At 43.8% G+C, this 25621-nt stretch overlaps 1 protein-coding gene across 1 annotated transcript in view; it reads left to right on the top strand.

The window, feature by feature from the left end:
- Positions 1–25621, top strand: part of LOC139479618 (regulator of telomere elongation helicase 1-like) — a 110908-nt gene that overhangs the window by 79510 nt on the left and 5777 nt on the right. Inside the window, exons 28-32 of the mRNA XM_071262456.1 lie at positions 19140–19199; positions 20439–20528; positions 22483–22627; positions 24258–24392; positions 24792–25208. Coding sequence (XP_071118557.1) covers positions 19140–19199; positions 20439–20528; positions 22483–22627; positions 24258–24392; positions 24792–25208 — 847 coding nt within the window. The remainder of the gene's footprint in view (positions 1–19139; positions 19200–20438; positions 20529–22482; positions 22628–24257; positions 24393–24791; positions 25209–25621) is intronic.

Raw genomic sequence — 25621 nt, 5'->3', positions numbered from 1 at the left:
AGTGAGGTCACTTCCTGACTACTTTCCCGACCCTCCTTCCAGTGTTCCGTCGAATTCTACCCATTTGTACGACTGAACACAGACTAAAACATGGGTTTTTCAGATTAAAAATGATGTTTTATTGGTCTGTTTACAGTCGTACGTTCCCAGCCAGCCATCCCCACTGGGAAGTAATCCAGTCCAGTCCTGCTTGATGGCTTATTCTTCGAGAATTGTGACATGTCATAGGGTGGTGCGTGCGCAGCCGGACAGAAACAAGTTTATTGTTTACATTCCAGCTTCTGGCTTCCTTTTAACGTGCGACTAGAGGTATGAGATACCCATTTGTATGACTGAAAACAGACCAATAAAACATTGTTTCTAATCTGAAAAAAACATTTTCTTCTATTCCGAGAGATTTGGTCGTCAATTTGTTGCATACATTAGCTCAGATTATTACACATATGCATGGGCCGATAATTGTGAAATATTCATTGTGGCAAATTTATATAGATAGATTAAATAAAACATGCACTTCATTTCTTAAATTAAAGAAAATATATACCTGAAGGAAATTCGTCACGTTATATTTGGACATAAAGAGGACGTAATTCTACCAACGACTTGGTATGATCATGCCAGACATCAGTGATTTGTCCAGACAAGAGCAGGGGCGGTCGGGTAGCCTAGTGGTTAAAGCGTTCGCTCGTCATGCCGAAGACCCGGGTTCGATTCCCGACATGGGTACAATGGGTGAAGCCCATTTCTGGTGTCCCCCGCCATGATATTGCTGGAATATTGCTAAAAGCGGCGTAAAACCATACTCACTCACTCACACTCCCCAGACAAGAGCAAAGACAGCACAAGTAAATTTCTAAAGGTGTTATCAGCAGTAGGTTTTCAGTGCATATTTACCGAAAAGTAAGAGAAAAATATTTTTATATGTCAACAACAAAATATCAGAAATGATATTCTAAGATTGTTTATAAAAAAAATTAGATGACAATAATTTGTCACAAAATGGAAAAATGTTAAAAGTCAACAATAAATTTATAAAAAGCACTCCTAGTATGCCCAAAGTATGTATTTATCTTTTGGCTTCTAGTGAAGAACGTATTTCTAGGTTTGGTATTATGGCCCTTATGATCTCCCAATAGATTCTGGGCACAGAGCGGGGAAAGATGTGAGGACTTTGTAACTACCGTTACCTTATTAGTCACCATGAATACGCAGATGATCTAGTTCAGGTCGATAGAGAAAGTTTCTTTGGGGAACTGCGGGTTATAGCGTTGGCCATTGATAGATGGGGGTAAGGCAATATTAAAGAGATGCCAGAAATAAGTATCAACACATTAATAACTCCTTACTTACAGCAGACGGAACATTCCGAGGAAATTGAAATTGTTTACGACATGAGCACTTCCTGGTTACCTGGCATCAATAGAAAGACGCTAAGAGGCGTGTCCCGCGTGAACTACCGGAAATCACAAATGCTGCGATACAATGAATGCCGCGGTACCACGGGGTCCGAGTATACTACACATATAAACTACACATAAATACTACATATAATTAATACACATATACTACACATATATAGGACACATATATACAACATATGTACCACACATATATGCTACACATAAATACTGCATATAATTACTACACACATATACTACACATATATACGACACATATATACGACACATAAACACTACACATATATACGAGACATATAAACTACACATAAATACTACACATATATACTACACATGTATACTACACATAGATACTAGATTTCTAGCTCGGGTTCCTGGTATAAAACTCAAAAGATATTATCCCAACAAGCATGGAAGGTAATATTATTGTTACAATCACATATGTACAATTTTCATAAACTTCCCCTGAAAATGTTACTTCGTATTTTTGATGTTAAAGTACTGCCCATATTATTATATGGCTCAGAGATAAGTGGATTTCATCCCTCTAAAGATATTGTAAATGTTCGTGATAAATTCTGCAAGCTTATTTCGAAACTGAGAAGAACTGTTCCTAATATTGTAGCAAGAGCTGAATTTGGGAGATACTCGTTAAAAGTAAACCAACATCTGAAAATTATTAAGTACTGGCTGCGTTTATTAACTCAGAACGAAAACAGTATATTATATCACACGTATGTGTACCAGTATGACCGGGCAGAAAAGGGTCTAGATTGCTGGGCACTGAAAGTTAAAAATCTGTTATTTTCCTTTGGATATGGTGAAATTTGGAACAGACAATCAGTTTCTTGTATCCATTCATTTATATCCGCTTTTAGAACAAGATGTATTGATATTGATAACCAGTGTCTCTTTGAATCTTTTGACAAATTATCTTCATTGTATTTGTATAAAACAATTAAGCTATCAAATGAATATGAAAATTATTTAAGTGTTGTGAATATTGCTGCATTTAGGATTATTCTCTCACATTTTCGCACGTCGAGCAGTGATCTTATGGTATCACAGGGTAGAAAGTTAGGTATTCCAAAGTGTGAAAGACTTTGTCCATTTTGTATCATTCCAAGTGTAGAAACAGAATACCATGTTTGTTTACTTTGTCCGTTTTATCACGATCTTAGAAGAAACTTTCTGCCAAGTTATTATTATACATCTCCATCAGAGCATAAATGTAAAGTTTAATTTACCACCAGTAATGCTTTCATAATCAATAATCTTGTCAAGTTTACATTCTTTGCTCTTAAAATGAGGAGCAAGCAGTTGTCCATTATATAAACTACTAATTCTACCACCATATGTATATAGTCTCAGATACCCTTGTACTGATTAGTATTGGTATTACTACATGCACTTGTGGCGCAACATGTTTGAATGCTGGAATATATATTGTAAAATGGGCCTGTGGCCTGATTTACTGAAATAAACCACCACCACTACACATAAATACTACACATATATACGACCCATAATACTACACATATATACTATGCATATACTGCATATTTATACAACACATGAATATTACACATATATACAACACATATATACTACCTATAATACTACATATATATATACTACTTATAAATACTACACATAAATGATATGCATATATATTACACATAAATACTCCAATACACATATATACTGTACTTGCATTTTACTATTTACATCTTTCCATTGGTTCCATGTCATTGTTTGAAAACATCTTCAATGCAAACATAGTGAAAGACTTCCATATTGTTGGCACTGCTTCCGGCTGCCCATGCAGTGTTGGCTAATCATGATCACAAATGTGATCCCCCACTGACAGTTTGGTTTTATAACCAATCACAGTTTTATTTTTCTCAATTGATTATCCCCTGTGAAGATCCAGGTTACAGCTGGTCATCAGCAGCCCATGCTTGTCGTAAGAGGCGACTAATGGGATCGAATGGTCAGACTCACTGACTTGGTTGATGTATGCAGTATGTTAATGATTTTACAAGGCAGTGATATTAAGTTTTCAAAACAAAATAGCCATAATCCCACCCAAAAATTAATGTTGTATCTTTCTTGTTTAGATAAGCACACTTTCAAGCAAAAAAAAAGTATATTTAAGAAGGTACCATCATGAAATGTACATTGTTTCAACTATGTGGTAATGTCAAATGTTCTGCCTTTTTTAATGTGTGTATAAAGTAAGTCGATAAAGCATTTTGAAACTGAAATAGCTATGCATGTATACTTGATGTACACTAACACTGATTCGTTTGTTTAGATATCTAAATGACAAAGATTGCTTGTCTAATCCTCAACATCAACAAAGAAAGACCCTCTTTGCATGTTGTTTGTTGTCCTCCACTTCTCTACTTACACATGTCTACCAGTATGTTCAGTGGTGGTTAGCTGAACAATGGGCGATTAATTAGTGGCAGTTGAACATGTAACTGAAGTCTGTGAATAAGGTGAATAGTTGTATATTTATTATTGTTTTAAGGAGTAACAGACTTCGAAGATCTATATGTACATAAACTACAGGATCAAGTTTATGTTGAGCTAATTTCCAGTTCTAAGTGTCATAGTTTGCCTTTTTGTGGGTTAAAGGCATTTCCACGTTTCAGTTAAAGCCAGCTTGTTCACAGATGCAGGTTGAGGCCAGACAAGGACAGTCCTGCAGTCTGTGACTGTCACATTGTCCTGTATGGGGCAGTCCTGCAGTCTGTGACTGTCACATTGTCCTGTGTGGGGCAGTCCTGCAGTCTGTGACTGTCACATTGTCCTGTGTGGGGCAGTCCTGCAGTCTGTGTCTGTCACATTGTCCTGTGTGTGGCAGTCCTGCAGTCTGTGTTTATCACATTGTCCTGTATGGTGCGGTCCTGCAGTCTGTGACTGTCACATTGTCCTGTGTGTGGCAGTCCTGCAGTCTGTGACTGTCACATTGTCCTGTGTGGTGCGGTCCTGCAGTCTGTGTTTATCACATTGTCCTGTATGGTGCGGTCCTGCAGTCTGTGACTGTCACATTGTCCTGTGTGTGGCAGTCCTGCAGTCTGTGACTGTCACATTGTCCTGTATGGTGCAGTCCTGCAGTCTGTGTCTGTCACATTGTCCTGTATGGGGCAGTCCTGCAGTCTGTGTCTGTCACATTGTCCTGTATGGGGCAGTCCTGCAGTCTGTGTCTGTCACATTGTCCTGTATGGGGCAGTCCTGCAGTCTGTGTTTATCACATTGTCCTGTGTGTGGCAGTCCTGCAGTCTGTGTCTGTCACATTGTCCTGTGTGGGGCAGTCCTGCAGTCTGTGACTGTCACATTGTCCTGTGTGTGGCAGTCCTGCAGTCTGTGACTCTCACATTGTCCTGTGTGGGGCAGTCCTGCAGTCTGTGACTCTCACATTGTCCTGTGTGGTGCAGTCCTGCAGTGTGTGTCTGTCACATTGTTCTGTGTGGTGCGGTCCTGCAGTCTGTGACTGTCACATTGTCCTGTGTGTGGCAGTCCTGCAGTCTGTGACTGTCACATTGTCCTGTGTGTGGCAGTCCTGCAGTCTGTGACTGTCACATTGTCCTGTGTGGTGCGGTCCTGCAGTCTGTGTTTATCACATTGTCCTGTATGGTGCGGTCCTGCAGTCTGTGACTGTCACATTGTCCTGTGTGTGGCAGTCCTGCAGTCTGTGACTGTCACATTGTCCTGTATGGTGCAGTCCTGCAGTCTGTGTCTGTCACATTGTCCTGTATGGGGTAGTCCTGCAGTCTGTGACTGTCACATTGTCCTGTATGGGGCAGTCCTGCAGTCTGTGTCTGTCACATTGTCCTGTATGGGGTAGTCCTGCAGTCTGTGACTGTCACATTGTCCTGTATGGGGCAGTCCTGCAGTCTGTGTCTGTCACATTGTCCTGTATGGGGCAGTCCTGCAGTCTGTGTCTGTCACATTGTCCTGTATGGGGTAGTCCTGCAGTCTGTGACTGTCACATTGTCCTGTGTGTGGCAGTCCTGCAGTCTTTGACTGTCACATTGTCCTGTATGGGGCAGTCCTGCAGTCTGTGACTGTCACATTGTCCTGTGTGTGGCAGTCCTGCAGTGTGTGTCTGTCACATTGTCCTGTGTGGTGCGGTCCTGCAGTCTGTGTTTATCACATTGTCCTGTGTGGTGCAGTCCTGCAGTCTGTGTTTATCACATTGTCCTGTGTGTGGCAGTCCTGCAGTCTGTGTTTATCACATTGTCCTGTGTGGTGCAGTCCTGCAGTCTGTGTTTATCACATTGTCCTGTGTGGTGCAGTCCTGCAGTCTGTGTTTATCACATTGTCCTGTGTGGTGCAGTCCTGCAGTCTGTGTTTATCACATTGTCCTGTGTGTGGCAGTCCTGCAGTCTTTGACTGTCACATTGTCCTGTGTGGTGCAGTCCTGCAGTCTGTGTCTGTCACATTGTCCTGAGTGGTGCAGTCCTGCAGTCTGTGTCTGTCACATTGTCCTGTGTGTGGCAGTCCTGCAGTGTGTGTCTGTCACATTGTCCTGTGTGGGGCAGTCCTGCAGTCCGTGACTGTCACATTGTTCTGTGTGGGGCAGTCCTGCAGTCTGTGTCTGTCACATTGTCCTGTGTGGGGCAGTCCTGCAGTCTGTGTCTGTCACATTGTCCTGTATGGTGCAGTCCTGCAGTCTGTGTTTATCACATTGTCCTGTGTGGGGCAGTCCTGCAGTCTGTGTTTATCACATTGTCCTGTGTGGGGCAGTCCTGCAGTCTGTGACTGTCACATTGTCCTGTATGGGGCAGTCCTGCAGTCTGTGTCTGTCACATTGTCCTGTGTGGGGCAGTCCTGCAGTCTGTGTCTGTCACATTGTCCTGAGTGGTGCAGTCCTGCAGTCTGTGTTTATCACATTGTCCTGTATGATGCGGTCCTGCAGTCTGTGTTTATCACATTGTCCTGTGTGTGGCAGTTCTGCAGTGTGTGTTTATCACATTGTCCTGTGTGGTGCGGTCCTGCAGTCTGTGTTTATCACATTATTCTGTGTGGGGCAGTCCTGCAGTCTGTGTTTATCACATTGTCCTGTGTGGGGCAGTCCTGCAGTGTGTGTTTATCACATTGTCCTGTGTGGGGTAGTCCTGCAGTCGGTGACTGTCACATTGTCCTGTGTGTGGCAGTCCTGCAGTCTGTGACTGTCACATTGTCCTGTGTGGGGCAGTCCTGCAGTCTGTGTTTATCACATTGTCCTGTGTGTGGCAGTCCTGCAGTCTGTGTTTATCACATTGTCCTGTGTGGGGCAGTGCTGCAGTCTGTGTCTGTCACATTGTCCTGTGTGGTGCAGTCCTGCAGTCTGTGTTTATCACATTGTCCTGTATGATGCGGTCCTGCAGTCTGTGTTTATCACATTGTCCTGTGTGTGGCAGTCCTGCAGTGTGTGTTTATCACATTGTCCTGTGTGGTGCGGTCCTGAAGTCTGTGTTTATCACATTATTCTGTGTGGGGCAGTCCTGCAGTCTGTGTTTATCACATTGTCCTGTGTGGGGCAGTCCTGCAGTCTGTGTTTATCACATTGTCCTGTGTGGGGTAGTCCTGCAGTCTGTGACTGTCACATTGTCCTGTGTGGGGCAGTCCTGCAGTCTGTGACTGTCACATTGTCCTGTGTGGGGCAGTCCTGCAGTCTGTGTTTATCACATTGTCCTGTATGGTGCGGTCCTGCAGTCTGTGTTTATCACATTGTCATTTGCTGACACAAATTGTTTTTACTTTCCTTTCGCGGCAATCCCTCTGTCTGTCCGATAGAGTAACTGTTCTTTATCAAAGGGAAGCTACTCTAACCACAGTCTATTTGACATCAGGGCCACAGTCAGACAGTTGACAGTCGGCCTATCTTGTCATAACGTTGTGAAGTGAGTCAGATGTACACACAGCAACAAAACGAAACAAGGTAACTTTTCGAACATATTTTGGCCAAATCCAACAGTTCATTCGTGGAAAAGGTTTCAAGATGCAGAGATCTGCAAGCACAGCTATGCTAACTGATCCCACTTGGCTAGTGTCTTTGCTTAATTGCTTTGTAAAAAAATTGCCACAACTTGTAAAATGCCTTAGCTACGTCAGAGTTAGACACTGATTTTCAGTATATTAGACTATTGTTTTGATGAAGTAAGACGAGTTCTATGGATGAACAACTTCATCCATAGAACTCGTCTTACTTCATCACTCCAACTTCTAAATGCCACTGAAAGAAGTTATTGTTTTGATATTGATAGCAATTATCCCAGTAGTTTCCCCAGATTCCCGATGGTTAATTTTGACATGATCACTGAATGACAAGGGCGACACCATGCTTGTTTGTAAACACTGAAAGTAGTCCCTATTTGACCTTTGATATTTGCATCTCTATCCGCATATGACCCCAACGGATATCGTTTCTGTCTGTTGGCTTTATCCTTCTGAGAAACCTACCCATTATATGATAAAACCATTAATCAGTCAGTTTGATGTGGGAGTGATGCTCATCATGATGTATGTCTTAGATGTTTACCACCTTGTTGTCACCCACTAGCACAGGCATGGTGCTTGCACATAGTTGTATAACGTTACAAAACTCTGTGGTGCTGACAAAAGAAACAATCAGATGGAATTACAGACAAAACAGGAAATGTTCAATGAGGATATAAACATACTGTGTTTTCAATGTAGAGCAAGGTTACCTGTAGGTTTAACCGCGCAAAATTGAATTTGGAACCAAACGTGCATGTCTGAGTGTGTATATGTCTGAACATTTGTGTGTGTGTGTCTGAGCTTGTGCGTGTGTCTGAGCGTATGTATGTCTGAGTATGTGTATGTCTGAGTGTGTGTATGTCTGAATATCTTTGTCTGTGTGTGTGTCTGAGTGTGTGTATGTCTGAGTGTGTATGTCTGAGTATCTATGTCTGAGTGTGTGCCTAAGCGGGTGTGTGCCTGAGCATGTGTATGTCTGAGTGTGTGTTTGTCTTAGTGTGTCTGAATGTGTCTATGTCTGAGTGTGTGTCTGAGCGTGTGCATGTCTGACTGTTTCTGCGTCTGTGTGTGTCTGAGCGTGTGTATTTCTGAGCTTATGTCTGAGTGTCTATGTCTGAGTGCATGTATGTCTGAGCGTGTGTGTGTCTGAGTGTGTCTATGTCTGAGCCTGTGTATGTAATAGGTGTATGTCTGAGTGTGTGTATGTCTTCTGAGTGTGTCTGAGTGTCAATGTCCTTGTGTCTGTGTGTCTGAGTTTCTTTCTGAGTGTGTGTGAGGAGTGTATGTCTGAGTGTCTATGTCTGATTGTGTGTGTGTGTCTGAGCTTGTGCGTATGTCTGAGCCAGTCTGTATGTCTGAGTGTGTGTATGTCTGAGTGTCTATTTTTGAGTTTGTATGTCTCAGTGTGTATGTCTGAGTGTGTGTCTGAGTGTCTGTCTGATTGTGTGTGTCTGATCCTGTGTATGTGTTAGTATGTGTATGTCTGAGTGTGTGGATGTGTCCTGAGTGTCAATGTCTAAGTGTGTGTGTGTGTGTCTGAGTGTCTATTTTTGAGTTTGTGTGTGTGTGCCTGAGTGTGTATATCTGAGCTTGTGTATGTCTGAGTGCATGTATGTCTGAGCGTGTGTATGTCTGAGTGTCTATGTTTGAGTTAGTATGTCTGAGTGTGTCTATGTCTGAATGTGTATGTCTGAGTGTCTGTCTGAGCGTGTGTGTCTGAGTGTATCTATGCCTGAGCCTGTGTATGTGTTAGTGTGTGTATGTCTGAGTGTGTGTATGTCTTCTGAGTGTCAATGTCTGAGTGTGTGTGTCTGAATGTCTGTGTCTGAATGTCTTTCTGAGTGTGTGTGTGTGTCTGAGTGTGTGAGTAACACTGTTTGACTCATTCACTCACAACTGGGCAAACATAGCACTTGGTTGGGGTACAGTTGGACACATCTCTGAATGTTAACTCACTTACCAATTCACTCACTAAAAAATACTGTTTTCTACAAACACAGCAATGTAAAGTTAATTACTGTTTTGCATGGATAGTACTTGCTTTTTCTAATCTAACTCCCCCATCCACATTACTTGCATTCAAATCAGTGACACCCACCATACTGTGATTGTCATAAAGAAAAAGCATAGAAGTATTTTGGCTATTGGTGTAGCACTTGAAACATTCCTCTGCTAACAAAAGTTAAGCATCGGTGTACTGGTGAAGTAGTTAGATGGGTGACAGTTTGGAACTTTATCTCTTGTCAAAATCAGTGTATCAGTTTACTACTTATAATGCCCTTTTGATGGACATTCATGCACAGATGAGGCGGCATAAGACCGGCCAGTTTAAAAATGTATCGCTTTCCAGCGATTTTAATGCCTCTGTTAAACGTCTAATTATGTCATAAAGCTGACAATGTCTGCATTTGATACCCACATGTATGTGTGGCAGGTTTAAGAATGTTTTGTTGGTGTCCTCATGTGTCGTCTCAAATCCTTTTCACAAGGCAAGGTTTTTTCATATAAAAGCCATTTTCCACATGCCTTGTAGGCTTTTAAAGGGCATAGCACAAATGTGTGTGCTGAAATTAAGATTGTTGGTTTAGAAGATTTGTGATCAGAAAGACTCTCACCCTGAATTTCGAGAACAACACAGCTTTCTGTAGTTGTGAATCTGTAAGTACAAGAACACATTTCAAATGGCGAATTGCACTTTCAATGATGTGTTTGACCAATGTTGACCCAGGTCTTGGTCATCAGGTAGTTGTTGTCCTGGTATGGCCCTACATGGTTTGTGGTATAGTCCTACTTGGTTTGTGGTAGTGTCCCTGTGTGGTACTGTTCTACACGATGGTGTGGGGTATTGTCCCTGTGGGGTACTGTTCTCCTCGATGGTGTGGGGTATTGTCCCTGTGGGGTACTGTTCTCCTCGATGGTGGGGGGTATTGTCCCTGTGTGGTACTGTTCTACACGATGGTGGGGGGTATTGGCCCTGTGGTGTACTGTTCTACACGATGGTGGGGGGTTTTGTCCCTGTAGGGTACTGTTCTACTCGATGGTGTGGGGTATTGTCCCTGTGTGGTACTGTTCTACACGATGGTGGGGGGTATTGTCCCTGTGGGGTACTGTTCTCCTCGATGGTGTGGGGTATTGTCCCTGTAGGGTACTGTTCTACACGATGGTGGGGGGTATTGGCCCTGTGGGGTATTGTTCTACACGATGGTGGGGGGTATTGTCCCTGTGGGGTACTGTTCTCCTCGATGGTGTGGGGTATTGGCCCTGTGGGGTACTGTTCTACACGATGGTGGGGGGTATTGTCCCTGTAGGGTACTGTTCTACACGATGGTGGGGGGTATTGTCCCTGTGGGGTACTGTTCTACACGATGGTGTGGGGTATTGTCCCTGTGGGGTACTGTTCTCCTCAATGGTGTGGGGTATTGTCCCTGTGGGGTACTGTTCTACTCGATGGTGGGGGGTATTGTCCCTGTGGGGTACTGTTCTACACGATGGTGTGGGGTATTGTCCCTGTAGGGTACTGTTCTACTCGATGGTGGGGGGTATTGTCCCTGTGGGGTACTGTTCTACACGATGGTGTGGGGTATTGTCCCTGTGGGGTACTGTTCTACTCGATGGTGGGGGGTATTGTCCCTGTGGGGTACTGTTCTCCTCGATGGTGGGGGGTATTGTCCCTGTAGGGTACTGTTCTACACGATGGTGGGGGGTATTGTCCCTGTAGGGTACTGTTCTACACGATGGTGGGGGGTATTGTCCCTGTGGGGTACTGTTCTACACGATGGTGGGGGGTATTGTCCCTGTGGGGTACTGTTCTACACGATGGTGTGGGGTATTGTCCCTGTGGGGTACTGTTCTACACGATGGTGTGGGGTATTGTCCCTGTGGGGTATTGTTCTACACGATGGTGGGGGGTATTGTCCCTGTGGGGTACTGTTCTTCTCGATGGTGTGGGGTATTGTCCCTGTGGGGTACTATTCTCCTCGATGGTGTGGGGTATTGGCCCTGTGGGGTACTGTTCTACACGACGGTGGGGGGTATTGTCCCTGTGGTGTACTGTTCTCCTCGATGGTGTGGGGTATTGGCCCTGTGGGGTACTGTTCTACACGATGGTGGGGGGTATTGGCCCTGTGGAATACTGTTCTACACGATGGTGTGGGGTATTGTCCCTGTGGGGTATTGTTCTACACGATGGTGGGGGGTATTGTCCCTGTGGGGTACTGTTCTCCTCGATGGTGTGGGGTATTGGCCCTGTGGGATACTGTTCTACACGATGGTGTGGGGTATTGGCCCTGTGGAATACTGTTCTACTCGATGGTATGGGGTATTGTCCCTGTGGGGTACTGTTCTACACGATAGTGGGGGTTATTGGCCCTGTGGGGTACTGTTCTACACGATGGTGGGGGGTATTGTCCCTGTGGGGTACTGTTCTACATGATGGTGTTGGGTATTGTCTTTGTGGGGTATTGTCCGTGTTGGGTATTGTCTGTGTGGGGTATTGTCCGTGTGGGGTATTGTCCGTGTGGGGTATTGTCAGTGTGGGGTATTGTCTGTGTAGAGTATTGTCAATGTGGGGTATTGTCCCACATTGTGTTGGGTATTGTCTTTGTGGGGTATTGTCCGTGTTGGGTATTGTCTGTGTGGGGTATTGTCCGTGTGGGGTATTGTCCGTGTGGGGTATTGTCTGTGTAGAGTATTGTCCATGTGGGGTATTGTCCCACATTGTGTTGGTTATTGTTTGTGTGGGGTATTGTCTGTGTTGGGTATTGTCCATGAGGGGTATATTCCATGTGGGGTATTGTTTGTGTGGGGTATTGTCCGTGTGGTTTATTGTCCGTTTTGGGTATTGTCTGTATGGGGTGTGGTCCATGTTAGGTATTGTCCGTTTGGAGTATTGTCCATGTGGGGTATTGTCCCACATTGTGTTGGTTATTGTTCGTGTGGGGGTATTGTCCATGTGGGGTATTGTCCGTGTGGGGCATTGTTCGTGCGGGGTATTGTCTGGGTTGAGTATTGTCTGTGTGGGGTAATGTCCTACTTGGTGTTGGGGTATTGTCCGTGTGGGATAATGTCTGTGCAGGATACTGTCCTACTTGGTTTGCGGCATGGTCCTACTTGGTTTGCGGCATGGTCCTACTTGGTTTGTGGCATGGTCCTACTTGGTGTGGGGTATAGTACTACATGGTTTGTGGTATAGTCCTACTTGGTTTGTGGCATGGTCCTACTTGGTTTGTGGCATGGTCCTACTTGGTTTGCGGCATGGTCCTACTTGGTTTGCGGCATGGTCCTACTTGGTTTGTGGCATGGTCCCACATGGTGTGGGGTATAGTCCTACATGGTTTGTGGCATGGTCCTACTTGGTGTGGGGGTATAGTCCTACTTGGTGTGGGGTATAGTCCTACTTGGTGTGGGGTATAGTCCTACTTGGTGTGGGGTATAGTCCTACATGGTTTGTGGTATAGTCCTACATGGTTTGTGGTATAGTCATACATGGTTTGTGGTATCCTGCACAGACATTATCCCACACGGACAATACCCTACACGGACAATACCCCACACGAACAATAACCAACATGGACCACACCACACACAGACAGTACCCAACACGGACAATAAACCACAAGGACAATACCCCGCACGGACAATGCCCCACATGGACAATACCCCACATGGACAATGCCCAACAGGGACAATAACAACACAATGTGGGACAATACCCCTAATACCCCAATACTCCAAACGACAATACCCCACATGGACAATACTCCCAACGACAATACCCCACATGGACAATACTCCAAACGGACAATACCCAACATGGACCACACCCAAAACAGACAATACCCAACATGGACAATAAACCACACGGACAATACCCAACACAGACAATACCCTACACGAACAATACCCAACACGAACAATACCTAACACGGACAATACCCAACACGGACCATACCCAACACGGACAATACCCTACATGAACAATATCTCACACAGACAATACCCCACACGGACAATACCCCACACCATGTAGGGCAGTAGCCCACATGGACAATACCCCACAGGGACAATACCCCCCACCATCGTGTAGAACAATACCCCACAGGGACAATACCCCACACCATCGTGTAGAACAGTACCCCACAGGGACAATACCCCCCACCATCGTGTAGAACAATACCCCACAGGGACAATACCCCACACCATCGAGTAGAACAGTACCCTACAGGGACAATACCCCCCACCATCGTGTAGAACAGTACCCCACAGGGACAATACCCCACAGGGACAATACCCCACGCCATCGTGTAGAACAGTACCACACAGGGACAATACCCCCCACCATCGTGTAGAACAGTACCACACAGGGACAATACCCCCCACCATCGTGTAGAACAGTACCACACAAGGACAATACCCCCCACCATCGTGTAGAAGAGTACCCTACAGGGACAATACCCCACACCATCGTGTAGAACAGTACCACACAGGGACAATATCCCCCACCATCGTGTAGAACAGTACCACACAAGGACAATACCCCCCACCATTGTGTAGAACAGTACCACACAGGGACAATACCCCCCACCATCGTGTAGAACAGTACCACACAGGGACAATACCCCCCACCATCGTGTAGAACAGTACCACACAGGGACAATACCCCCCACCACCGTGTAGAACAGTACCACACAGGGACAATACCCCCCACTATCGTGTAGAACAGTACCCCACAGGGACAATACCCCACACCATCGAGGAGAACAGTACCCTACAGGGACAATACCCCCCACCATCGTGTAGAACAGTAACCCACAGGGACAATACCCCACACCATCGTGTAGAACAGTACCACACAGGGACAACACCCCCCACCATCGTGTAGAACAGTACCCCACAGGGACAATACCCCCCACCATCATGTAGAACAGTACCACACAGGGACAATACCCCCCACCATCGTGTAGAACAGTACCCCACAGGGACAATACCCCCCACCATCATGTAGAACAGTACCCCACAGGGACAATACCCCACACCATCGTGTAGAACAGTACCCTACAGGGACAACACCCCCCACCATCGTGTAGAACAGTACCCCGCAGGGACAATACCCCCCACCATCATGTAGAACAGTACCCCACAGGGACAATACCCCCCACCATCGTGTAGAACAGTACCCCACAGGGACAATACCCCACACCATCGTGTAGAACAGTACCACACAGGGACAATACCCCACACCATCGTGTAGAACAGTAGCATACAGGGACAATACCCCACACCATCGTGTAGAACAGTACCCCACAGGGACAATACCCCACACCATCGTGTAGAACAGTACCACACAGGGACAATACCACAAACCAAGTAGGACTATACTGCAAACCATGTAGGACTATACCAGGACAACAACTACCTGATGACCAAGACCTGGGTCAACATTGGTCAAACACATCATTGAAAGTGCAATTCGCCATTTGAAATGTGTTCTTGTACTTACAGATTCACAACTAGAGACCATTACTCTAGGAGAGTAGTGTTCAGTGATGGTGGTCATGTGTTAGGAGTGCAGGATCAATTGCTTTGTTTATACTAAATTACAGGTGTGGCACTTAAACATAGTTAATTGAGGAAATTGGATATGAATTAAAATAGGGGACTCAGGAAGAAGATAGTTCTTGATTTAGTATATAATAATATGAGCAGGCCATACTGAAATAAATTTCAAATAAGAAATGAATGATGTTGTTTTATTATCAGTTATCCACAGAAAATTGGTAGCTCCCAATTGGAAGTGAATGAATTAGGAAAAAGTAGGAAAAAGACTTCCTATAACAAGAAATAATGTTGTACATGAATAGAAATAAAATGTCTCTGGTATTAGTTAGAATGATGGAATTTAGTATATATGTATACATTATTGCATCATTTAACCGTTAAATGTTGAGTAACAAGCATTTACCCAGTAGAGTAGGAGATGTCGAGATAAATATAACTAGCTTCTTTGAACAAACACAAATATTTTCTTCTTTGATAGGCATTTAGAAGTTGGAGTACTAAGTAAGGATAAGAATTTATGGATGAACAACTTCTTTATTACAATTAAGAGCGATGTATCACTGCCTTGATAACGGTGTTGGAACCTTCACCAAAACATTGCTCTTAATTGTAATAAAGAAGTTGTTCATACCAAAAATTCTTATCCTTACTGTATATAAATAACAAAAAATGACATGTATTATATATACATGTCATTTTTTGTTATTTATGTACATTTTAATATAAAATGTTGGGTATCGTCCATGTGGGGAAATGTCCATGTGGGGTAACGTCTATGTGGGGTTTTGGCATGTGAGGTATTGTCCATGTTGGGTAACGTCTATGTGGGGTTTTGGCATGTGAGGTATTGTCCATGTGGGGTAACGTCTATGTGGGGTTTTGGCATGTGAGGTATTGTCCATGTGGGGTAACGTCTATGTGGGGTTTTGGCATGTGAGGTATTGTCCATGTGGGGTAACGTCTATGTGGGGTTTTGGCATGTGAGGTATTGTCCATGTGGGGTAACGTCTATGTGGGGTTTTGGCATGTGAGGTATTGTCCATGTGGGGTAACGTCTATGTGAGGTATTGTCCATGTGGGGTAACGTCTGTGTGGGGTTTTGGCATGTGAGGTATTGTCCATGTGGGGTAACGTCTATGTGGGGTTTTGGCATGTGAGGTATTGTCCATGTGGGGTAACGTCTATGTGGGGTTTTGGCATGTGAGGTATTGTCCATGTGGGGTAACGTCTGTGTGGGGTTTTGGCATGAGAGGTATTGTCCATGTGGGGAAATGTCTTTGTGTGGTTTTGGCATGTGAGGTATTGTCCATGTGGGGAAATGTCTGCATAGGGTATTGAGGAACTGTCTGTATGAGGAAATGTCTGACATCTGATTATACTGCCTGCAAGCACCCTATTCATCACCTTCACATTACCCATCAATCAGATTTATATGCGGAAACACAACAAATCCATCCGAATGTGCATATACAATGGAACCAAGTGGACACAATGGCCACGAGAGGGGCACCACTCAACATTCAGCTTGTCCTGGAGTGACATGAGTTGGTCATTGTGACCTCCCGAGACAAGCTGAATGGTGGGAGGACAGGTTACACAAAGTGGTGGTGATCGTGATTATGCCTTTGTGCAACTCCGTCTTTAGGAGCTATATATGCATAAAACTTAACAGTTATATGTAACATAATTTGGGCGTAATTGAAGCCATATAAGGGAAACTGGAGAGAGAAAAATGTTTATTGTGTTCACGTCAAAGCAATATTTTTTTATGTGGAGTTTACACGATATACAACTTTTCCATTGGACGAGAGGCCAGTCACATACAAGACTGACGTTCATAAGCGTATAAATGACACGTTTGACGTTCATACATTTTTCACAAGTCTGTATTCTTGAAATGACGTAAACACTGATGGACTACTTCCACATTCCTGGCAAGTTCCATGTTCATATGGTGACATACTGCGCAAACACTGAAGCTATATCGTCATGAAGATACCAGGAGTCTCGGATTCAACACACACCAATTAAATTTTCATGGACCAGCAATTATGGTCAATTAGCCTATTGGTGTTGATTGTGGATGACACCCACTTAAATTGTAATTATGCTCTGAGAAACTTAGCCAAATCAAGGTGTTATGCTAAGATTGTGTGGTTAGGTTGACCATGAAGTTAGAAGCTTTGTAAATTGTATATTATTGAATGTACATTAGTTTTTAAAAAATTTAAACTAGTTTACAAACAATTTCAAATGATCAAATATTGCTAGCTTTATTATTCAAACTTTCATAGTTCATCAAATGTAAATGTTTGTAAATAATCATGACTTATAAACATTAACACCTATCTCACACAGTAGATGTTTATTAACGTTCTCTGCACTTCCATGATGCTTACAAACTATCATGAAGTTTGTAATCTGCAAACATGCTCCAAGACACTGGAGTAACAACAACAGGAGAACAATGTTCCCCATTTCAAGTCAAATAGATAAGCCAGTTACCAAATAAATTTCTTGTATACCTCTGTTATGTAATACATACATATATAATATGTATATTGGAGATAGTTTTCTAAAAAGCTTTTCAGCAGTTTCAAAACAATGTCCAAAGGACCATTTCCAAGAGATTCCAAAAAATTTCCAAAACAACAATTTCCAAAATTGTTTCCAGTTGAAAAGTTTCCACATTTTTGGGAAATTTCATCCAGTGATGGTTCAGGAGTGCTGTGCTCACAGCACGCGCTAACTCTCGCTAACTCTCGCTATGGACTTGTACGGGTGACACCACAGCACTCGTACATGTGACACCACAGCACTTGTACGTGTGACACCACAGCACTTGTACGTGTGACATCACAGCACCTGTACGTGTGACACCACAGCACCTGTATGTGTGACACCACAGCACCTGTATGTATGACACCACAGCACCTGTACGTATGACATCACAGCACCTGTACGTGCGACACCACAGCACTTGTACGTGTGACACCACAGCACTTGTACATGTGACACCACAGCACTTGTACGTGTGACACCACAGCACTTGTACATGTGACACCACAGCACTTGTACGTGTGACATCACAGCACCTGTACGTGTGACACCACAGCACCTGTATGTGTGACACCACAGCACTTGTACATGTGACACCACAGCACTTGTACGTGTGACACCACAGCACTTGTACGTGTGACACCACAGCACTTGTATGTATGACACCACAGCACCTGTACGTGTGACACCACAGCACCTGTATGTGTGACACCACAGCACCTGTATGTGTGACACCACAGCACTTGTAGGTGTGACATCACAGCACCTGTACGTGCGACACCACAGCACTTGTAGGTGTGACATCACAGCACCTGTATGTGTGACACCACAGCACTTGTAGGTGTGACATCACAGCACCTGTACGTGCGACACCACAGCACTTGTAGGTGTGACACCACAGCACTTGTACGTGTGACACCACAGCACCTGTATGTATGACACCACAGCACCTGTATGTGTGACACCACAGCACTTGTACGTGTGACACCACAGCACTTGTACGGATGACACCACAGCACCTGTACGTGTGACACCACAGCACTTGTACGTGTGACACAACAGCACTTGTACATGTGACACCACAGCACGTGTACGTATGACACCACAGCACTTGTATGTGTGACACCACAGCACTTGTACCTGTGACACCACAGCACCTTTACGTGTGACACCACAGCACGTGTACGTGTGACACAACAGCATTTGTACATGTGACACCACAGCACGTGTACGTATGACACCACAGCACTTGTATGTGTGACACCACAGCACTTGTACGTGTGACACCACAGCACCTGTACGTGTGACACCACAGCACCTGTACGTGTGACACCACAGCACTTGTTGTAGCTTGTGATAGGACATGTTAAAGATTTTGAGAAGCTTTGGTAACCAAAAATAAAAGATTATTTAGTTTCATCCATACCGAACCGGACATGCTAATAATGATTACATATCTTGGCTATTGGGGTTGATATCCCAGTTATAGTGGTAATATTGGAGAAGTCAACAATGGAAATCAATGGAAGCATAGCTGAGGCTGTCCATGTCTCATTGTATGAGTCTGTTATGGTGCAGTCTGGGATAATGTGATCTTTTCTGTTTCCGCAGGTTTCATCACATCAGCCTGTCAGGCAGAACCCTGCAAAAAAACGCAAGATTGTCATCAAGGTAACCAGAAATTGTGGTGGTTTCCTATGTTGTTAGTGTATATATATATATGAAGAGTTTATGTCGTATTAACATATTGAAAGTTGTATGTGTTTTGTTAGTGTGTCCAGGGACTTGCCTCTCTGCCATCAAGTCTTACTTTGAAGACTAAATGCCCCACTACCCCCAGGTTACTTGGGGATGGGCTAATGTAAATCGTGGCTATTTTTCTGCCATATTTAAAAATAATAACAAGAAAGAAACGCCCCACTAAAACAAAGAAATACTCCACAAAAAGAAATAGTTTTAATACTAAAGTGTATGTACAACAGTAGTGTGGTATATGTCATTGTGCAGCAAGAGCTCAGACCGAGAGTGTAACAAAGGTGTCACATGCTGGCAAGGAGCTTGAGGATGTGTGTGTGTGTGTGTGTGTGGTGTGGTGTGGTGTGGTGTGGTGTGGTGTGGTGTGGTGTGGTGTGGTGTGGTGTGGTGTGTGTGTGTGTGTGTGTGTGTGTGTGTGTGTCCAGGACAGAGTAGGTCCCCAGGACTCTAGATACACTTTTTTGTCATGATGTGGGGTGGGATGGGTTCGAGGCTAGAGTAGGTCCCTAAGGATGAATAGACTTTGTTGCCTTGTGTGGGAGTCAGGACAGAGTAGGTCCCCAGGACTCTAGATACACTTTGTTGCCATAATGTGGTTGTGTGTGTATGTCCAGGACAGAGTAGGTCCCCAGGACTCTAGGTACACTTTGTTGCCATAGTGTGTGTGGGTGTGGGTGTGTGTGTGGGTGAGGGTGTGGGTGTGTGTGGGGGGGGTCCAGGACAGAGTAGGTCCCAAGTACTGTAGATACACTTTCTTTCCATGATGTGGTTGTGTGTGTGTATGTCCTGGCCCAGGACAGAGTAGGTCCCCAGGACTGTAGATACACTTTGTTGACATGATGTCGTTGTTTGTATATGTTCAGGACAGAGTAGGTCCCCAGGACTCTAGATGCACTTTGTTATCATGATGCTGGATGGGTTCAAGGCTAGAGTAGGTCCCTAGGGATGAATAGACTTTGTTGCCTTCTGTGGGAGTCAGGTCAGAGTAGGTCCCCAGGGATGAATATGCTCAGGACAGAATAAGTCTCCACTTTGTTTCCTTGATGTTTAGGGGGCCAAGGACTTAGTAGGAACATAGGGATGAATTCACTTTGTTGCTATGAGGTGTGAACTAAGACAGGGTGAAGCCCTCTCAGTGGAAGTTCCTCATTGTAGAAGCCGGGAGAGTCCACCAGCTTGACACTCCAACCCAGCCAGCCTTCCACAGCAGGCCATCTGAGCAAGGCAGAGGACTACATCACACAGGTCTGTACCTACTCTAGACAGAGCTACAGTTTCTTTAGCTGTCATGGCTGTTTTTTTTGTTACTCTGGGTGCAGTCAGGTTGCTTAATCTTCCCCACATGGGTACCAATGTGTGAAGTACACAATTCTTTTGAATACCTTACCTCTAGTACATCATAGTTCCTGTTTTTGCTGTAATCACTCTATAAAATCTGAAGATTTCAACAGACACCCCCTTCACTGCCAACATTTCTAATAGTTGTGAGGCAAAATCTATCCTCCTCACTAATGCAACTGCGCATACGGGAGGCAGGAAAATGTCACTTTTTCATCCAATAACCCTCATCAACTAGGAAGCAGATATGTTGGGCAGGTGGGAGGGACAATTCCCTTTAAAAGAGTAGTATTCTTACATTTATACAAAATGGAGCAAGTGATCTGTTGACTTGAACCTCTGCCTGTTGACTGCAAGTCATATATAATGTTGCCAACTTGGGTTAATGACTTATCATTCAGTCTCCTTGTCGGAGGGAGTTCCTCAGCTTCTTGACAGACTCCATTTGGAACTTGGGAGAACACACTACACTGTCCTTGTTGAGTACGTTTATGCCAATTATCATGCACATGTGCCATGTATTTAACTTCGGAACAATGATGAGTAGAATCCTTTGGTGGTGTATGACTCATTTATTGCACTTATGACGCCTTTGTCTAATAGATGTGTTTGGCCATCTTTGTGGCAGCTGGCAGCATACTTCATCAGATGAACCCCGACTGGTCCCGGGTTTGCTTTGTGTTGAATTAGTCTGCAATCGATTTGGAGAAATATGCTGAACTTTAGCCTCAACCCCTACCTCTGCCATGCTGTTGGAAGGACTACTCCCTCTAGGTGTAGTTATCCTTGGCACATGCTGATCTGTCTTTCCAGGCTGGGGCACAAAAGGAGTCAAGCCCGGATGTCACATGTCTTCGCTTAGGAGGAACTCGCTTAACTTGATAATCAGCTGAAAGTTTTTGTATCCTAAAAGCCAGGCTGATGGTAGAGTTCAAGGGTTTTGCAGGCTGTTCTTCCTTGTTGGTAGGCTGTAACGCATGGATAAGGTTGTATAATTCCTGGAGTATATCCTGACCGTATAGTTGGTAGGCTTTGGAAACTTCCTCCGGAATAGTTTCAGCATCGTAGGAAGAGTCAGCATAGAATCAGACAAGTTACCTCCCCTGTTCAGGACCATTACAACGCTGTCTGTCATCTCAGGGACTGTTACCAGCAGCACCACACACATCAAGGACTCTCCAAGGACATAGGACAAGTGTCATAGGACACTGATCACACCATCCTTATGCTGGTCCAATCCCTACATCACAACACAGACAGTGTCGACTCCATGTTATTATCAGCACTGGCAGGCATATGCAGTGCCAGCAAATCCTGTTCACTGATAACAGCCCATCTGTCTGTCAGTGTCTGATGCTGATTGCTGTGTCGGTATTTGATGATGACGCAGTGAGCATTATGTAGACTGCTGTGTGATGGAATGGAGTGATGGGGAGGTGGCAGTGTGATGGTGTTGGGTCAGGCATGCTCGAGGTCTTTTTAGTGAACTCAAGGAGGAGATGGAGCACAGCCTTTGTAGCCACACAGGGTGGACGGACACAGTATTTGTTGTCAGCCAGATCACCAAGTGTTCTCTGTAACTTTCCTGTTGGACCCCTGTAACTTCCTTTTACTGATATATATATTTATTGTCATTTTAAGGTATGGAAATGAAGAAACCTTATCACATCAAACTGATGTGAACCTATTGTTCTTTTGACTTAATATCATCATTCAGCACATCGTATTGTTCAAACAGTGCATCAGGATGCATCATATAGCTTAAACTGTCCTGTCTGCTTTGAGAATGATTACTATGCATGTATGCCAATAAGGGAGAGTTACTTCACTTTCAAGACCTTACTTATGGGTAATGTTTTAGGTAAAGAAAGTGCTCACAGCTGAATCGTACAAAGTGTTCTCTCGTGCTCTGCTTGAATACCGCAAGACCGAGGACTTGACTAAAGTCACCACAGTCCTGGCCGACTTCTTCACCGACAAGACAGACAACTATCACCTCTTCCGCAGTGAGTGAGATATATAAATTTATATTCAGTCATCGGTCACATATCCAGTTTATTACACCTCCATTCTGTAAAGAACATACATACAGAACTCAACTCAGTACATACAGAACTCAACTCAGTACATACAGAACTCAACTCAGTACATACAGAACTCAACTCAGTACATACAGAACTCAACTCTAAAATCTGTAAATGAGCACACAAGATTAGTGAATCACTATAAACACACAGTTTGACGTTGACAGTAAAACAAGGCAATACAATGGGTCTAGTATGTGGCAGCAGGTATGTGTAACAAGCCGTGTAATAGATGGTAGTGCATGCTCGGACAAATTTTCAGAATTTTGTCAAAAGTGTTGTTATAGGTCCGTCTTTGTTCTTGAATCTGGTATAGTCGTGGAAACTGGCAGGAAGATAAGTCTAAACACTTCCTGCCACCAACTGCACACAACATTGTTACTAGCACTTCAATCATTTGCTACCACTGACAGTTACTATTGCTTCCTTTGCCACTAATATTACACATATTAACATAACATCTCAAATACAACTGGAACACCTTATAGCATAAGGACTCACCCCCCATGAACTTCACATCAATCAATTGGTTTAATCACTCTTGTAGTGGGCATTATACAATGTACTTTTAAAGCAAAACATTTTGTACATTTAACAGTATCTGAGTGGAAACTACACATTGAGTTAGAAAATGTCTGACCCAGGATTTTGAAGATTTTGGGTCCAATAGTTAAAATTTAGATTTAATGTTTACCTGAAGGATGTATAATAAGTTTCCAAGAGGAGAATATCACACATGAGGATGTTCAGTACCACCCATTCCAACATCATGGTACTTTTATGTTTCACTTATGTGATTATACTGTAACATGTGAACAGTTGGAACTTCTGTCATAGCGACTGATTTACGACTACCATTGTCTGAAGTACATTTGATTCCAAAGGCTAATTACCCTGTAGCCATGTCTCCATAATTTAAATGTCATTATGTTTTAGGCGCTAATCCCCGTTGTTAATCCTCACCAACATTTCATTGTATATTGACTGTCAGCCAACCTGGGCTACTTTATCACTTCCCATTGATTACTGTTATTTATAGTATGGCATTTATTGCCTTAATTGTTCATCCCCTGAGCTGTGTCGGTTCATCACCCCCAGAAGTCCCATGTCCAGAGCAGCATCATTGTCTTTCCATTGTTGGTCATTACTATATGTGTTACCATTACATGGTGTTAGGCAAGCTTGGTAGTCCGAGTGTAGGGACGACCTCGAGCAGGATGTGCCGCTCGTAGGAAACGTCCTGAGGTGAGCTGGAAGGTCCACTCATCGCTGTGTGTGTTGTCAGAGCAGGTATTCCACTCATTGTTGTTTATTGTTAACATGCATGTTGTGCATAAAGCGTTACGGGACAGTGATGCCAATTTTGTCCTTTTCCCCCAAGACCTAATTCCCTGTCAACATGCACGTTGAAAAATCATTTTGTGTACATTGAAGGAAATATGAGATAATTTTCCTGGTGCAGCAGTAATACTGGATGCACACTTTCAAGTTGCTCAGTCTAGGCTTGATAGACCCAAATTGAAATTCTGCTGAGATCAATAACTGCTTCCAGAGTTCTACAAGTACACCCGTCCCCAGCACAAACAGGAGTTTCACCAGCTCTGTGTATCAATCACCGGACAGGGCTGTGGGTACAAGCCAGAACATTCTGTGTCCTCGAAGCGGCTCTTACAGAACACTCAAACTGGTAGGTTGTGTCACAAAAACATCCATGTTTATCGATCCGGCAGACACCACCAATAGACCTTTACAAGCCATATGCTTTCAAAACCTCTACATTGAAAACACTGGTTTATTTCTAAACATTATGAGATAACTGTTGGGTTCTGATGTATTTCTCAGCATATTGGTTTGTTCTTAGCATAGTTTATTAATTATTCATAATCAAATAGTTTGTAATTGGAATGCCATATTCATGATGTGTATCATCTTCAACACTGATTTGTTTCAGTTTTAGTCACTTCAGTGACAGTTTTCCCCTGATGTATAGCAGTACAGTTGACATACTCCTACGTAGCATGATAGTTGAACTCCTTTTAGTGGACATTTACATTTGGTTTATGATAGCATTGCTTTTGATTTCCAGAGAATGAAAAGAAGATGAGGCTTGAAGCAACCATGTCTTCCTGTAGATCAGACAACCTCCCCCAGTCAACGGGTCAGAAACTGATGTCAGCACTGCACAGGACCAAACATGGCCAGTTTGAAGCACAGGATCACTGTATCCCCAGCTCTGTGTCCCTGAATGGGCGGAACACCAGGTGTCAGTCAACTAGTGCTAGCCAGTCTGTGGAGGTGGTGTCTGGTGGTGCACCGGGGAAGAATGGGCATGACATCACAGAATCACAGATGTCAGACAGTTTGAGGATCTCACAAACTTCAGGCACTTCAGGGAATTCACATACCTCAGACAGGGAGGGGATGTCATGTCTAGCCGAGAGTGGCAGTCAGTCATCTGGGCAGTCAGATGGTCTCAGAGTGAAGAAGACTCAAGCTCTAACAGGTGAGACAAGCTTGGATCTATCTGTGCTATATTTAAATATGTGATGTATAAGCTAAGTTACAAAGTCTACCTGTGTGTCAGACAGTGAACCTGTAATTCTGACAGCCTATCTGTTAGACAGTCTATTTGTGTGTTGGAAAGTCTACCTGTGTCAGATAGTCAAACTGTGTACCAGAATCTGTGTGTGTGTGTGTGTGTGTGTGTGTGTGTGTGTTTTTAACATACAGGCTATCTTCAAGAAATATGACCTGGCCTCATTTTGTCATAAGTTCAAGATGTTGCCTTGGAAACAAAAACATTATATAACATTTGTGATTGCAAGACCACATATGTACACTAATTTTTCACAAAGAAATGTTATGAACATTCTTTTAGTTTTGCTCTGGGAACAAAACATGAGAGTTGTAAGGAAC

Source organism: Haliotis cracherodii, unplaced genomic scaffold (assembly GCF_022045235.1).
Source record: "Haliotis cracherodii isolate W230 unplaced genomic scaffold, xgHalCrac1.p SCAF_4, whole genome shotgun sequence".
Classification (NCBI taxonomy): domain Eukaryota; kingdom Metazoa; phylum Mollusca; class Gastropoda; order Lepetellida; family Haliotidae; genus Haliotis; species Haliotis cracherodii.
This window is presented reverse-complemented; position numbering and strand designations above follow the sequence as displayed.